This window comes from Anser brachyrhynchus (genome assembly GCF_964034855.1).
Source record: "Anser brachyrhynchus genome assembly, chromosome: 2".
In the NCBI taxonomy this organism is placed as follows: Eukaryota; Metazoa; Chordata; class Aves; order Anseriformes; family Anatidae; genus Anser; species Anser brachyrhynchus.
Window position 1 is genome coordinate 112,124,354 of NC_137695.1, and position 17,717 is coordinate 112,142,070.

A 17,717-nucleotide genomic window follows, 5' to 3' on the forward strand; every position below is an offset into this window, starting at 1 on the left:
CCAGGTGATAACACAGCCCCTTTGAAGGAGCAGTACCCATAAATCCACAGACAAGGAATAATTTTAAGCAGACACAGCTTTCTGCAAGGGAAAATAATGAATCTAGCCTCAAAGCACCAAAATATTGGCCCTTCCAAAAGGAAACAGCAATGCCATAATCCTGCCTGAAAAGCTGAGCAGCCCAAACAAGGAAAGAAACCATTCAAAGTGAAATGCATTGGAACAGGGTGAAAAGCTAAAGAGGTTTTGCTCTCGGTTCTGCTCTTTAGCTTAAAGCTAACTTGAGCATGTCTGCTGCATTACCCTCAGTCTGACCAAAGTGCAGACGTACCCTAAGGGCTTTTGTTCCCTGATGGACTTAACAGGAGGCTGACACAGTCACCTTTTCAGCACACACCACAGCATGAATTCAGTAGACACTGCAATGAATTCGTACATCACAGCATCCAGAGGTGAAATTTGCTCAGAGAAGGTGGATTCTGCTCAGCTCTCCTGAAGCTGTGTTAGGAGAAGAAGTAAGAAAACCCTTTAACCCTTCCTGACACACACCCTGAGCAGGTTGTTGCTTTAAAGGATAGCATTTTCACGATCCACAAAGCATGAATCTGGCCACACAGAAGTCTTACCAGCTGCAGTAGATTTCTTTGAGATCCTTTAGTTCATGTCTGCCTAAATGCCTGCACACATGCCCACCTTTCCTGAAGTACATGTTCCTTGAAGGAGCTTTGGTCACTCCTCTGTCCTTTCTCTATATTGTACATCTATTTTTTGAGTGCTATTAAAATAATAATGGCAAAATCGATTTTGAACACAGTTCAAAAGAGCACAGTTAGATCCGTGTATTGTGACTCAAATGCAGCCAGTGCCTAAACACGCCCTGGCATTCGCACACTTAATGGTAAAGATAAAATTCAGTTCTAGTGTAATTAATCTATTTGACTTTCATAGCAATTAACTTCTCACCAGCTTAAAACCACCTACATGTTGCATTCAAAACATAAAACATACTAAAAGGAGGGGGAGAGTAGATTAAATGACAAACGAAATCAGAAACCTGCCCTCTAAAACGTTTCCAGAACAGAAGCAGTATAAATGTTCTGTCTAGCAAAATCATCAGATATTTTTAATTTTTTTTAACCAACACCCAAAAGAGCAGTCTCTGTCTCACAGAGGAGTATCTTTACATATTAGCTTTCCAATTGCTTTGAGAAAACAGATTTCTTAATTACATCTAGTATGATTTTAGAGGGCTGAGAAACCTCTGCATTTCCATGCCTGGATACATGCAGTTCCAGTATTTAGGGAAACAGGTATACATCCACTGCTTTCTATCACATTTAAGAAGAATTTTTTCACTGCTGTTTTTTTGTATGTACTTTTTGATTCCAGGCTGTGATGGCCAACATAGCCAAGACCCTGATCCTACACGTACAAAATCTGAAGCAATAGGTGGATGTATCAGGTCCCTTAAAGTCATTCATTATCCTGTCCTCTCATATTAATACGTTGTCAAGGACTAATATAAAATCTTTTCAGACTAATATGATACATTAATTATTTTTAACCCAGAGTACCCATGTGAATGCCAGAAGAACTGCAAAATTATTGTATAACTTCATTTTTTTATTCCTTATAAGACGAGGGTGGCCAAGCCATTGTTCCTGCACTGTACGCATCTCATTAGCAGTTTGGCTGGGGGAGAAAATGAGCCATCGGGGGATACTGAAGCTGTCATTACCAGGTCATCCTGGAAGCCAGCTGTATGCCCATCCCCATCCTACAATGCAGAAAGGGCTCAAAAAAGCCTCCATCTGTATCTTGCCTCTAAATCACTTCTAGACGTCCCTCTCTGCCATCACTTTAGGGGAGTGTGACACCTGTCTTGCTGCTCTCAGCCACACGAACACATACACACTGTATGTAGCATAGAAACATATAAACCTGCATCACCGATGAGATATGACTGGACATTTGCAAGTACATCCTAACTACTTCTGAATGCCTAAAAGGTGTGAAAGATATCCTGAGACTCTATAAAAAAAATCTCTGTAGAATATTAGATTTGGTTGAAGATTATGGTAGCTATTTCTTTTTGGAGACAAGTAGCTACTCCACCCTAACTTCACCACTCAAACACAAACATCAGACTTCTGTCACAATAAAGAGAAATCAAAACCATGAAGCATGTGCCCTCTGCTACTGGATATAATGGCAAAAACTTACACTTCCCCCTCCTGTGACTAATGAGATAGCTGGGGACATGCCATCAACTTCCAGCCTATGAAGTGCAGAATGGTTATGGTACAGAACTCAACTTTTACTTAAATATTTCTTTTATATGTGACCACTGAAAATGTAATCCAGATACCGATCTCTCTCTCAGTATTCACCTGTACTGAGGAGAAAAAGGGGAAATGATGCAGAGGAGAAAAAGGGGAAATGATGCAGAATTCATCTAAGTTCTTCCTGAAGCACGCCTTGCTGATATGAAATCACTATGAATCACGACTCAAACAGGTGGGTGTCTACGAACCAGACTAATAGCACCTGTTTCGCTAAGTTCTGCATGCGAGGCACAATCCACACAGCAGCTGAAGCCTTCTCAAAGAAGGACAACAAAGGTCACGTAATAAGGGATAAGAAAAGGCTTAATTAGACCAAATAACTGATTTTCTTTGCCTTTGATGAGAAGTACTTTGTCCGTTCTTGCTGTTACAGGATTGACTGCTGATGCGTGTACAGATGCAATAGATGAAATATATTTGTATTTCTAGGTTATGTTAAATGTAAGTCCCAATGCCTCCTGCTTCCTGTAAAAGCTTCATGCACTGAAATGCTAAACTGTACTTTTCCTCTGTCGTTTCAGCCTGTTGAAGAGTCCCTTTTCCTTACGTTCTGTCCCACTACTGCAACGGCCTTAAACTGCTCCTGCCACTTCATCTCTCCCTTGAAACTTCTGAGCTCAGAAGTTGGCAGGACAAAGTTTCATAATCATCTTGTTCTTATTATATGAATTATTAAATATTTGTGTAATGGAGCAAGCATTTATCAACAGCAACAACAGCAGCAGTGAAGTGTTCTACCTATTAAGATCCCGAACACCAACTGGAGTGAACCAGTGAACCGAGGATTTGTTTAATCAAGTACTGGTTGATGTCAGAGGCATCAGGAGAATTTATAATCCTTCCCTAATGCAGCAAGTCTGCAGCTGATGTGCACATCAGAGGAAAGGAGGGATCTGCACACTGACCTTAGCTTATAGAAAACTTACACCCCTTGGCACACAGTTTATTAGTCTTTCCACTTCTGTACTACAAAGATTTCCATATAATGTTCTCTTACGCTAAAAACACTAGGGACCACATCACCGAAACCATCTGAGCATATCTGACCCTGTAAAAAAAAGTTTTTGTTTTGTTTTCCTTGAATTTTACTGGTTAGTAATATGGCACAACTTGCTAAAGAAATATTTCTTTTGTCTGATTTGAAAAGTATTGCTTTTCATTTCTGGGGAATGGCCAGCTGTTCTAACGCTCTGCCACTGTAAAATACTGCAATAAAATACACTTCATCTTACATTAAGCTCAGCAATAGCCTTTTGGCATTCCAAGTTACTCTTTACCTCATCTAACCCTTATGAGATTATGAAATAGCGGTTACTATAAAGAGACAGAGAAGGCTGATAACCCAGGTAAGAAGATCCTCTTTTTCATTGTCATGCTAAAGAAGCAAATCTAATAGGCAAGCTGACAGTTTGCTATATATATCTGGCACAAAAGGAGTTGGCTGCTTGTGAAGAACCGAGCTCAGCATCTGCCTGTGTCTGTCTTCCTCCCAAATGCTAGAATCTAGTGGATGGGCCAGCAGCCAGATCAGGCAGGATCTTTTACCGTAACAGCCCACCCTGCAGTATCAGGATCTTAGAGTGAAGGTGGGAGACGAGGCAATTCCAAGCTCCTCACGGGTGAACCAGGACTTCCCGCAGCAGTGGCTCAGCTGGCATCCAGGGGGAAAAAAAAAGTTGGTTCTAGTGATTAGAGTGTAAGTTTCTTAGCAGTTTGGGTCCATGAAGAAGAGGAAAATTAATCTGAGCTTCTCGGAGGTAGAATATAGCAGAACTGTGGTAGATGATGATATTTTTAAGAATAGACTGATCAGTGACTGCAAAATTTCTTGACCATTTAGCTACTTCATGTCCATTTCATAATTCTCAAAGTCCAAATCAACGAGGCTGATATTTTCAATCACTGTCAGTTCTCTCCTGAAGTGTAAGAGAACATCATTCAAGGGACTACGACCTCAGAGAGAAAACTTCAACAGTGAGGCGACCAGGCAAAAAACAGCCAAAGACAGATAGATCACAGGCTGTATCAGCATGTTTCTATACGTGCAAAGAACTGAATGCCTTCCCAAAAGTCAGGTGGGCACTCAATCCAAAGCCACGTGCTTTGGTGTTGCCGCATACCAGATAACACCTTCACAAAGCAGATGGGAAAACTGACAAGAGAAAATGTCCCTGAGCAACCTGGGAATCCAACACTGAACCTTCCTTCCCCACATCTTCGTGTAAGAAAGCAGCCAGCAAACATACCGCAGGCATCAGCGAGTGTAGTATGTGATCCTCTGCCAAACACAGGATGAGACACAGGCTACTGCTGACCTCTACAGTCTTGACCTTGATACACCTACTGCCACTACGGGCTCACCTTGGGAAAAAGCACAGGACTGTGCCTCTGCTACAGCCCCAAACGCTCACGTGGACACCATGGAGATGAACACCAACGCAACTGTGAGCTCTGAGGCTACCTCCACAGCTGGTTTAAATGACCCTGATGTGTCCTGACCCACTGTGCCAAGACCGAGCTGATCCAGAGCACCTTGCTGCAGAGGGGGGTGCTGTACGCTCTCACTGACTGCTCTTGCCATTCTATATTGCCTGAGGGTCTCAGGCTGAAAATTGCAACCTTGAGGCCACTGTCAGCTCAGCACCTGTGAGATTTTATGAATTTTGTGAAGCTTACCATACCCCTGAGTATTATTGCTGTAAGTGAATCCCACGCATGCTGTTTCGCTGCTGTATGGATAGCACAATGCTGCTGAAAGGCATTCAAGGATACTGCCAGTCAGTGAGGGAATCTAGTTTAAGGGGAATATTTTAGGTGTGAAAAGGGCATTATATTGCTTTTTCCATTATTACATAATCTAAAGAAACACCTGAAGTGGTTATGATCCTTGTCAATATTGTCAGATGTGAAAGAATTTTCTGTCATGACTAACTCAGAACTCTGTAGGGATATCGCTAGTATCAAAAATAGCAGAGGAAACTTTAGGATACGTAATCAAGATTATTTTTTTTAAATCTGTTAGCAAAAATAGCAAGTTTCCATCAACCTCTCTCCCCCACAACACGCACAATTTTGTTATTTCTGTGCATGTATGAAGTCCACTTCCTATTGTATTTCCCATCTCACGACTCCTTTGGGAAAACCTAATTTATAAGCAAACAATTCCCAGACTAGATAACTAAACCTTCCTGCTGACCCCTTTCCGTACAACCCAACAACAGTCACAGTCTCTGCCTTTCCATTTTCTGGTGTGTTTATGCTGTTTTAGTAATGATGTAATGGAAAGAAATCGACATGCTATTATTATTACTATGCTAAGGATTGCAAAGAAGAATTGGTATTCTTTAAGGTTTTAATTTTCCATTCAAAAACAAAAGTCTTTCCAAGGCTTTCTAACCATTCACTGTTACAAAAGGTCAAAATATTCCATCAGAAACCTTAAAAAAAAAGCGATACTTGGAAAAATGTTGTTTTTAAATGTGATCATAGCTACTCCATTTTGAGTAATGCCTTTTATGAACAAAGTCACAAGGTTATGCACTTGGTTCTGTGGGTGTCAGAAGTCTGTGAGTATCCCACGCGTGAGAAGACAGTGACAGAAGTGACTACAGTCCGTAGACTGTACAGTCCGTAGACCATTCACTCGAAATGGGTGAGGAAGTAACAGCCAAGACGACCTGTTGCCTCCTGCCCTCTTAGCACACCATTCATAGCAACATACATAGCGAGAAAGCTGAACTCTGCCCTCTTGCTTTCCATGTTAGCCATGGATAGGAGAGGAACAAATGGTGGTCATCTCTTGAGACTGTCTGAAGTTTAGGTAATTTCCCTGAGCACCATGTATTTTAGGGATAGGATATAAATCAGGGGGCAAACCCTTCAGTCTGCCTCCCCCAGAGCCCTGTGGCTGTTTGCTGACTTTTGTCAAAAAAAGTCAAAATCCAATCCTTAAGAAAGCATCCAGAGTGGGACTGAGAAATGAACACACTTGAGATTTTGCAAAGACTGGTTCTGAGCTGCGGGAGGGAGGGAAGGAGATGGGAAGACCCATTTCAGATAGCAGCGTCTCACTACCATGAGAAGCTTCTGAAGAAAGCAACCTGGAGTGTGACACCAAGTGCCTATCAGGGGTCATTGATCAGGCTCAAGATTTGTGAGGCCCTCTGGAGACACCTCACTCGTGAAGGGTTTTAAGAACCAGAAAGGCAGCTGGTGATCCAGATCCTGAAAAGAACCAGGACCCAGCAAGGGGAAGGAGGCCATTTTCTGCTCATTTCTGGAAGCCTACACTGAGATAGCTCTGAAACCTTCTACGTCAGTATGTTGTACAATGCATGGTTTTCCCATATAACTTTTTTATTTACATCAGTACATTTCCGACGGAAACAATTTCCAAACCAGCCCTTATTCTTCTGTCTTCTCTTTGTCACACTTATGATTCATCTCCCAGCCTCAGCTCTCCATATGAAAGTAACTCCAGGAAACTAAATAACAACACAGGATACTAGGAACCTATTATGCCAAGGAACCAATGAACCTGCGTCCTCTGCAATTCAAACTTCCATTAGATTAGACAAAATCTACTTCTAAATTGTCATTTTCTACTATCAAATATATAGGGAGTGTGTCAAGGGCTGGGGTGAAAAAATAGCTTCAGAAAACATACTCCCAACTAGCAGTCCTGCAGTTATCTTTATGTGCAAGAGAACGACAATACCAAATGTACACAATGCACTTTAAATCGACGCTCGGTACGGATAAAAGGAAACAAACTAATTCAGAGCACCTCTTTTGGGCTCAATCTATCAATTCATGTCTGCTGAGACTAAAGATTTATTATATTGAGCGCAGATGAAGATTGTGCTGCGATGCCACCCCCAAGCAGCAACACGTAACTTTATGTACTTACCCTGTCGTGCCCAAAAGCTGTGTAGCTGCCATTTTTCAGTGAATGCACAAATGAGCCCTGTACAACACCTGTTAATATACATATTAAAGCTTAACATTGCCTGGAGATGCAAAATCTCCAGTAAGTCTCAGCTATTTTTACAGGACAGCTTCCTTAAATTGTATTAGTGCCCCAGGGAGCCTGCGCCACTTCGCCTAGCGGTCACGGAGCACGCAGAGGAGTTGTTATGGAGACTGATTTCTTCCCAACGATTACATGGCGTAATTAGTGTTGGATGCTACGACGTAACTATCAAGCTGTCTCCATGGAAACTACCTGAAAACCTATACTTACAGGTTTCCACAACTGGGGTGCTTTACAGACCTTTAAGATGCAGTTAAGAGCACACTGATCACCTTACCTGCTCATCCAGCTCAGCTGAGACACACACTTTCTCTTCCGAGGTATTTTACAGTCCCCATGGTGACTGACAAATACATGTGACAAGAATAAAGTTACGTATTTCATACAGTGAAGGTTGAACACAAATTATAATAAGAATTTTTACCATCCTTAATCACGTTTATGCATGTGTGTGCATATCCACATGCATAAAAGTACACGTGGCATGTAGGTGGAGGAAGCTCACTTCAACATTTATAAACTCCTTCTTAGCATACACAAAAGAATTAGGGTCATGGGAACTCCCTCTCTCAGATTAGAGGAACCAGTGGCAGGAGGAACCATTAGAGGAACCAGATTAGTGGCACCAGTGTGGTTTGAAGTGCACCTACCAGCACAGACTGGTCAATTCTAGCACACAAATCTCCCTCTCTCACGGGGCTTTGGCTTGCATCTACACGGCTTTTCCATGCCAGGCAAGCAGAGATCTCCAGACAGCCTCACATGCAGCACAGGGTCTTTGCTGAATGAAAACATACTGCGTTTATGGAACTGCAGAGGGAGTTTATGACATTCTTGCATAAAGTTTTGCAAGGCCCAAGCCATGAATCTCTGTCACTTTTTGCCTGCATACAGCAGCTCACAAAGAAGAGACTACTTCAATCTGCAACAGAACTACATGGGCAAGTTCCAGGCAGTCAAACACATTCTGGTTATAATATAGGTATAAAGTTCTTAAACACAATGTTTTATCCAAAATCCTCTCCCATGAGGGCAGAGATGCACAAGGAGATCTATTGCTTCACATCAGGTGCCGATGGCAAGACTCTCTTGCAGTGGCACCTTTTTCTGCAAGGAAATACCCCTCAGCAGAAGTAAGGAGCTGGCATTCTGGACTAGAATGTTTTATAGCACTTGCACGCTAAGCAGCAGTGCAAGAGAGGAATTAAGAGAAACACAAATAGGAGTGCATGCTTTAGGAAAGGCTTTAAGACTACAAAAATATGGAAAAATTTGAATTTGTTTTATTTCTCTTGGTTGGTTTGCCCCTGTAATTAAAGTAGATAAAATTCTCATGCCAATTACTATCTGCGGAGAGGAGCAGTGAGCACAACCAGGCTAAGAGATGCAGAAGATTCACTGTTGTGGCCTCTCTGTTTTATGAGAAGCAGGAAAAAATAGAATTTCTGCTTTAATAAAAAAAATCAGTACTCTCCAATCTTTAGGAGTGTTATCATCCATTTTTTTTTCACTGATATGAAGATGGATCTACTCTATCCTTTCTCTTCAGGACACCACAGGGACCTAGAAAGCAGATACACAGGCACAAAATATAAAATCAAAGACTACAGGGGACATTCTGAAGTGCTGTTAGGTATTTTAGGGGAGGACTAAAATGCTGGTTTCTAAGTACAGCGGGCTACAGTTAGTTACATCAGACCCATGGATAGGATATTCTTTCAGATGCTTCTCCAAAAGTACTTTTGCAATGTCTGGCAGCCAGCACTAAACACAGGGTGACCTGGGGCAACCACTTCTAAAGTTAACAAACAAGAAACCAAAGCAGCTGTCAGGCGATGCTTTTATGTAGCAGGGAGCCTCCAACACTATTCAGATACACTGGAGATTACATAAATGGGCATAGGATGGGCATAAAGACAAGAACTGCATACTCCTGGTCTGATTAAACTTAATTTTCTTCCAGCTAATGTGTAAGAAAACCAGGGTAAAATTCAGTGCAACTTGACTTCGGTTATTTTGTCAGAGGAGGGAGGAAGAAAGAATTCAAAATGCACCTTCCACTGACCCTCCCCTTTTACTCTTCCTCCTTATAAAATGTGTCTCAGTAGATTCCTGCTGGAAATAAGCCGAATTCACTACTCCAAGTTTTACTGGGATAACGCTAAACACAATATGGGAGCATAAATCCACAAGTAACCAGTATCTCGCTCTAGGAAAGTTCTGAAATACCACTGGTCCTTCCTATTCAGGATTTAAGTTTTTCTGCTGCCTAATTTTTAGAGTCACTAGCAGGTTTCGTCACCAGATATAGATTGGCAGCCTTAATATAAACAAACTCACTGACAGCACTGTTAGAGCTCATTAGCATTCCCACCAGCTGCTTCTGTCTGTATATATGAGCATCTCCAGTTTTTCTTTCCAGTACATGACCCACGATACCAGCACAGCTTTCAAATTAAACCAAGAAAACTTAGCATAGCTTCAAAGCCTTGCTCTTCTGGGGATTAAATCTATGCAAAGCTATGACAAAGCACTCCATATTTCTTGGGCTTCTTGAAAGTTTTTTTTGTTTGTTTTTCAGATCACTTTAGTGATTTTTTTTGGCATTTCTCAGGAATCTATACAGATATGACTAATGCACGGGCTATTTGCTTTCACAGCAAAAGTGCGGCGTGTTTGTCACTGCAGACATCACGCAGGGCTACACACACAGATGAAGTCTGTGCTTTGTCCGTCCATGCACAGAGCAATGCTTTGACAAGAAAGCCGTCAAAAATCGTTACAGGGAAGAATTCAAAAACCTTATACAACGATTAAGTTGCCAGAGCCAAAGTAAGTATCATAAAAACAAGTTATGACCCAGCTCCAGTTTTTAAGTGAATGAAAAATTAGAGGGCAGGGAGGCCAAATATGTGGGCTTCACAAAGAATGTCTCCTCGAATCTTTAAAGAAGCCCAACCAGCTCTCATGGCTAGCTTATTGGTGTATTGGCACTTAACAAGAACTGAAGTGGTGGCAGCAGTCTCAGCCCCAGCTCATCAGTCACATAGGTACAAAGCATCCAAATGGAAAACACATTTTCTGATTCTCGGCACCTCCCTCGAGGGCTGTGCTGCTTGCTGTCTGAGGACTTCAGCATTCTCCTTTCTTGGCTCATTTGCAGGATAAACATATTCTGGCCTCAAAAGCTGCTCCCTTCCAACTGCTGGTGAAAACTCCAGTCAGACTGAGAGATTAAGAGGATGATCTAGGGCACTACTCAATACAAGAAAAATGCTCATGTGGGAACGCAAAGCCGCTGTTGTTACCCGGAGTTGTTGTTTTCTTTTTTTTTTTTTTCCACTGGATCTCATTTCATTCTGCAAATAGTTTCTATCTTTAATCTTTATCCACTTTAACTTCCTCCCCCCCCCCCAAGGGCGTCACACACTTAGGTTTAAGCACATTTTTACAGCACTAGTTAAACACTGCTTTTCTGCACCTTTCATCCGTTCATGACTTATGATGTGATTGAGACAGCCCTCGTATCTAGGCCATGTGGGTTGGATCAGCATGCAGTTACGATGCTTCCAAACACCTGCAGGAAGCAGCATTAGTGATCAGGTAGACATGATTCTTCCTAACCCCTCCACAGGTAAATCTGTGGTTTGTTAGAGTTACAAAAAAGCTGGTAAGAATTTTGCAGGAGCTGGTAGATCAGCCCCTACCTTTGCAGGTAGGTTCAGCTCATTGCTTTCTGCCCCTCTGGGACTATCTTTGCAGTTCCTCTTGGTCCTGTTCTAAAACCGACGCACAGTATTTCTGAATTTTTTTAAGCATTCACTGCCTTCTACTCCAGAATCAGTTGCAGTTCAGCACTGAGAGCAGCAGCAGCTCCTCTGTGTCCTGCATACTGCTTCAGACTGAGCCCCCCAAAAAAAATCTTATAGTGAGCTTTAACATTCTTACCATGAGCTTTAAACACTAGTGAAAGACATTTAGGAAATTGCTCCTTTTGATAAAATTAGAGCTGCAGACAGAACTCGTGTCCTGATTGCTTATTCCCCTCTTTGAATTCAAGAGGAGGCATATAATTTGAGCACTGGGTTAGAAGCTACAGTAGGAAAAGGACTGATTTGCTCTGTTACAAAAGCCTTCCTAAGCAAGATGAGTAATTAAACCACGCACACGCACACAGACCCTTTAAAACTAAAGAACGGATTGAATTATCACAGTGATATAAGCTAAAATCTTTAGTTGCTACAAAAGCACGTAATTTCATTGACAACAGTGGCTAGAACAAACTTCGTCTAATAATTTCTGTCTAGAGCTGGCCAAACCCCCTCAAATCTAGAAGTCCTTGAACTTTGGGAAAGCTTTGATCCAGTCCAGACCTTGTGGCTCTGATTCACTTCGGCTGGGAAGTACCCAAATCTGCTTAAAATATATTTCACAACACATCTTCGCCTGAATTTTTTGGGGATAGGTCACAAATACCACATGTAGAACCATTTCTCATTACTCACAATACCTACGAGCAGAGCCAGCTAGTCCCATCTCCAGCCCAAAGCATTAGAAAACAAAAATGCAAGGGCAAGCTCTAGATCAGCTGACTCGCTACCAAGGAGCGAGAAGAAAGTTAAAAGCACTAAAATCTGCAGCCAGAACGTTTGAGAGAAATTCAAACCGGTGAGGAAATCCATACGACTTGGACAGCATGAAACAGTTTGCAAAGCAAAAATGAGCCATACCTCTCCCTTCTTGTTATAACCAGAAAAAAAAAAAGATATTTAACTACAGTTTCTGGATAGGCATGTTATGCAAGTACACTTTTTTTTTTTTTGTTAAAGGTAACAGCTTCATTACTGTAGTAGGAAAGCTGTGATCGCCAACCACATAGCAAGGCTGTGGTTTTCAGATAACCTAGCTGAGGGTGATGAAGCAGGGTAGTAACTAGCAAAGGGGTCAGACCAGCTCTTCTGACTGCATTTATAATTGATAATCTAACAAATGAGCTGCTACCAACTGACAGCAAGTACAGCCAGACCCTAGGTCCACAGATCACGGGCTAATTCTGGGAAAAACAGACCTCAGGAGGTCAGAGCAGGTTGCTCACCACTTTGTGCAACTGGGTCTTGAAAACCTTCGAAGATGGAGACTGCACGGCCTCCCTGGGATACCTGTGCCCCTGCCAGACTTGTCCTAGGGGTCAAAAAGTTCTCTTTTTTACACCCAGTGTAAACCTCTCATTTAGACTTATGCTCATTAGCCTTTGTCCTGCATCCATCTTCTTGATAACTTCTCCATGGGTACTGGGGGGAGGCTGCTGCTAGGTGCCCCCAAAGCCATTTCTCCAGCTGTTCAGCTCCAGGCTGAACAAGCCCAAAGTCCTGCAGCCTCTCCTAAGAGGGGATGTGCTCTGAGCCCCCTGACTATCCTGGTGATCCTCTGCTGAACCCGCTACAGTTTATCAATGCCTTTCTTGTATTGAGGGGCCCAAAATAAGTTTCTAGGCCAAGACAGACTACATGAATGGGCTGAGTTCAATTACATGAAATTCAGGACAGGAGAGCAACAAAACTGGTGAAGGGACTAGAAAACATAACTTCTGAGGAACAGCTGAGAGAACTGGGATGGTTCAGCTTAGAGAAGAGAAGGCTGAGGGGAGACCTCATCACTCTCTGCAACTACCTGAAAGGTTGCAGCGAGGAGGGCGTTGGTCACTTTTCTCAGGTGACACGTGATAGGACACAAGGAAGTGGTCTCAAGTTGTGCCAAGGGAAGTTTAGACTTGATATTAGGAAGAATTTCTTCATGGAAAGGGTGGTGAAGCATCGGAACAGGCAGCCCAGGGAAGCGGTGGGCTCCCCATCCATGGAGGTATTTAAGAGACATGAGGACATGGCACCAAGGGACATTTTTTAGTGATGGGACTCAGTCAATCAGGCTGATGGTCAGACTTGACGATCTTATAGAGTTTTTTTTCCAACCTAAATGATTCTCCGATTCCCCACTCCAGATGCTGTCTAACAAGTGGTGAGTAGAGGGTGATGATTGTTTCCACTATTTTACTGCCTATGCTACTTTTAATACAACTCAGGATACTTTTGGTCTTCTTTACTGCCAGGGCACACTGCTGACTCATGTTCAGCTTCCTGTCCACCAAAATCCCTAGATCCTTTCTCACAGAGCTACTTCCCAGCTAGCCAACCCCAACCTGTAATATTGCCAGGGACTCTTTGTTCCTACGTGCAGGACTTCTATTTGTTCTTGCGGAATTTTTTTAAGACTCTTGTCGGCTCATTTCTCCGGTCTGTCCAGGTCCCTCTAGAGCGTAACCACGTCCTTCAGCTTTATTGACTAGTCATAAAACCATAGAATATCCTGTGTTGGAAGGGACTCAACAGGATCATCAAGTCCAACTCCCAGCTTCACACAGGACAACCCAAAAATCAGACCACATGTCTGAGAACGTTGTCCAAACACTTCCTGAATTCCAGCAGGCTTGGTGCTGTGACCACTTCCCTGTGGAATCTGTTCCAGAGCCCAACCACCCTCTCACTGAAGAACCTTTCCTTAACACCATCTAATTGTGTCCCCATCCAGACTAAAGCAGCCTAATTTGGATATAGGAACATCGTGGAAGATATTGTCAAAAGCCTTACTAATACTGAAGCAAATGACATCCTCTGCCCTGTGACGATGGCAATGGGAGTGCTGGTATTGATCTTCACAGAACTAGTTTTAACTCTTGATTCTGGGAAGACATGCTGGAAACAACGGCTGGTGCACACACTCTCAGGAGGAGTATTTTTCTCCAATACACCTCTGGTAGGTATTGATTTGTAATACTTGAAATCAGCAGGCCAAATCCTCAGCTGCAGTAATCAGCACAGCTCCGCTGAACTCAGTCTATACACAGCATTTTGCCTTAGCTAATATTCCTGATTTACTAAGCGCCTGAACAATATTTGTTGCCTAAACTCGTTGTGCAGGTTGCATGGCCAGGCTCTGCGAGTGTCAAATAGGAATAGCACGGGAAACTACGGAGATGCAGGACTTCCTTTGCCCTCCTGCGAGATGCGTGGATCTGCCGTCTTTCTCTTACCTTTGCAAGGAAACTCCACGCTGCATATTGCCCTGAGGTTGTGCTGCTTTTTAGCTTCACTGTGTGCAACATCAGAAAGAATCCCAGCAGCCCGCTGCAAAGGATGGGGAAAGCTTGTTAGTAAAGTCTCTTAATTTCAGCTAAGCAGTCTCTTACAAGCGTCTCAGTCCTAACACAGGACTGAACAGGCACCCTTCAAGCAGTGTTAATCTTATTTGGAGAAAGCAAACTGGTTGACAAGAGCTTACATTATATCCAGCAAATCTGGGGTTTTGTTCAGTCAGTGACTACAGTCTGAGTAAAGCAAGTCCGATGGTCTTATGGTTGGTCTCCAATGCACTTGCATAATCAGAAAAGTAGAGATTATTGGAAACATGAGGTCAAATATTTAACTTGAGGCATTGAAACAGCTCTGAATAAAAGCAATGCTGATTTCAACAGAAACCACACTTTTGGCAGGTAACTCACTCCAGCCTCCACAGAGGTTCAACTGAAAAATAACCATTGGAAGCTTTCTGCCTGAGTTTTCAAGTTGTTTAAACTTCATGAAGCCTAAATTCCAATTAAAAAGTCAAATACATCTCTACCAGGTAACAGATAGACTCCAGAATACTCAATAGCATTAGGAACGGAACACTCCAAAGCTCTGTGCTGGAAATCAAGTTAATTTTGATTCTCAAGTCACAGAGGACAATAGTCCATCCTGTAGCCAAGGCTACTCTAGAAGGAACTGTTCCACATCTCACTGGACCTCATAAAGCTGACAAGCTTTGGCTCTGGATTTTTTCCCCCCACTTGCAACATACTTAAAACCCACTGGCTGTGAACAGTGAAATAATACAAGCCAGCAAGCAGGGAATGGAAAAGGACTTCAAAATACACGTGGCACAAATCACTAGGTGGCTGGTTATGAGGCACAGGATCTTACAAAGTACTGTGGGAAACAGCATGGGAAAAGAGATAGGATCCACAGGGGACAGATGTGGTGAGGCAAAAAGTGCCTTGTTCCTTGGTCGGTGTGCTGTTCTTGGCAGCTGATGGCCCCCCTGCAGTAGCAGAAAGGGTAGAAGATCGTGGCGCCCCAGGTTAGAAGTTCCATGCTGGGCTCCGACACCTGAGTCAAGTGCTGCTCCCTGCTCAGGGCACGTGGAAAATCGTTTCTCAGCCACATGTCAGTGCAGGTGGTTTTGATACACCAAGCAGTAGGGTAAGATAACTGCTGAGGAGTAGGAGGTACTACAATTTCTTACACTTAGGCATAACACAAGACCCCAAAGGACTACCTGCTGTGCCTGTAGCCAAGAAAGCAGATGATGCTTTAGTGATAAAAGAACCAAACAGCTGCCAGTTGCAGAGGATTAAGTACCGAGCAGGAGAGCATCCCACCCTGAGAAATCAGTGAGTTCAATACAGCAGCACTGCCCAAACTTCTGAAAGTTCAGTAGCTGGCTAAAGTTTGTTCCATACCTTCTGCCCTGCTGAGAAGTGCTTTTAGTCAAAGTGATTTGAAGGCATTTCATGTAATTCAGGCATAAAAAGTGAAACAAGTAATTATCATACCTGAAATACTGATGTCACAATTAAACACCATTTTATTTCATTAAACAAATTGAGCACTTTGTACCTAACTTCTAATGCTTCAGACATTCTGCACAGGTGGTACATTTAGCCCCACCAGTTACCCTTTTAATTGTGGAGGTTTTCCATCAAGTCCTTTACATCTACAAAACACCAGATAGACAAGATGTGGGTAAGCAACTTGTTTCTCCACCAATTCCTTTCCAATTATTTTAGAAAAGTGTAGTGTACAACGCTATCTAGTATGTGTACTGAAGCTGGGACAATGGAAATAGAAGCAGGAGGCTACATCAGTGGTAAAATTGTATTGAAGTAAAAGAGAAGTATGCCTGGGCTAGCTAAATATCCATTAGTGCCTGAAGTTACATTTGTCTTCAAGAAGAAACAGATTTCACCAGCTATTAAGGAACAAGTTATTTGATAGCTAACTGCAATTTGTTTGTAGTAGGTACAGTCCACTCTTGAAAAAAAAAAAAAACACTTGTGCCACTAAACTACAGAGGAATTATTTAACAATCATTTTTAAATAACATCTTTTCACAGAGAATCTGGATATAAATAAGAAAATACGTAACAATCAGGAAACATTTCCATCATCAGTTAGCACGAAAACATTTTTCCCTCTCTAAAAAGAGAATACTTCCATTAGACAAAAGACTGGAGAGGAAGGACAGGAATAAATTATATGAGATAATTAAGACCTATAGAAAACATATTTATGTTGTCCTGTGAGAATTACATTAGAGGACAATGAACTTTTGCTACTCAAAATAAAGGGATGCTTGTTAAAGCTTTTCCCTTTTACCCTCAAAAAACATTCTGCCAAGTAACAAGATGTACAAGCAAATAAATCCATGTACACCCGTGCAGCGCTGAAGACTAATACTTTGTAATCTCTGCAAACAGCAAGTTTTACAGGGGCTAATCCAACTTGGGAAGCATTTAAGAGATGCTATTTATCAAAGCTTTGCTACATTAGGTAAGAACTACTTTGCTGGTGACTGGGAACTCTCCGGGTTCACTCAAACAATCACATTTACTTCATTTGCACAAACTTCAGCACATTTAAATCTTATGCCTTCAAATGCAGACCGACAGATACATGTTCTCTGCAGTTTTATTGGCTTATGCCAGTAGAAACTAGGATAGCTCCAATTTTTTTTTAACCGAGAGCCAAGGCTGGAATTCAACAGTAATCTGAAAACATTCACATGTCCTGTTACAGAGAGGTTACCTGGCGCAGCAACTGCTATGAAATCTGTAGAAGTACAAGAATGGAAAGTCCAAGGCACTGAAGAGATCACCTGAGGGAGAAAGCAATACACTCAGTGGAACACATGAAAAAAAAATTACCACTGTTACAAGCTGGGAACAGCAATTATACGAACGTTACTAGTTTAACATTCCTTTGAGCCTTTACAGCTGGCTGGCTTTTCATTTGTGATGCTTTCCACATTTCTAGTGTGCTTAATGATTTCTCTCTGACCTTGACTCCAGCCAGTCCCTGCCTTTGGTTGAAAAGGAGAAAAAGGGTGATACAAAATATAAGAATATTCTTTGCTAGCATACAGATGATCCTGCTGAAACAACAGTTGCCGGTGGCTAGACATACATCGCATCCACTTCCTTCAGAAGGTCGTGATGATTCCTGTTGAAGCAACAGGAAACACAGATG

At 42.3% G+C, this 17,717-nt stretch overlaps 1 protein-coding gene across 2 annotated transcripts in view; it reads right to left on the minus strand.

Annotated features, from left to right (window-relative positions):
• Positions 1–17,717, minus strand: part of TMEM241 (transmembrane protein 241) — a 56,427-nt gene that overhangs the window by 11,706 nt on the left and 27,004 nt on the right. For both annotated transcript variants that reach the window (XM_080580383.1, XM_080580384.1), the window contains exons 12-13: positions 17,277–17,346; positions 14,465–14,558 (exon numbers count right to left, since the gene is read on the minus strand). In XM_080580383.1, coding sequence (XP_080436509.1) covers positions 14,465–14,558; positions 17,277–17,346 — 164 coding nt within the window. The remainder of the gene's footprint in view (positions 1–14,464; positions 14,559–17,276; positions 17,347–17,717) is intronic.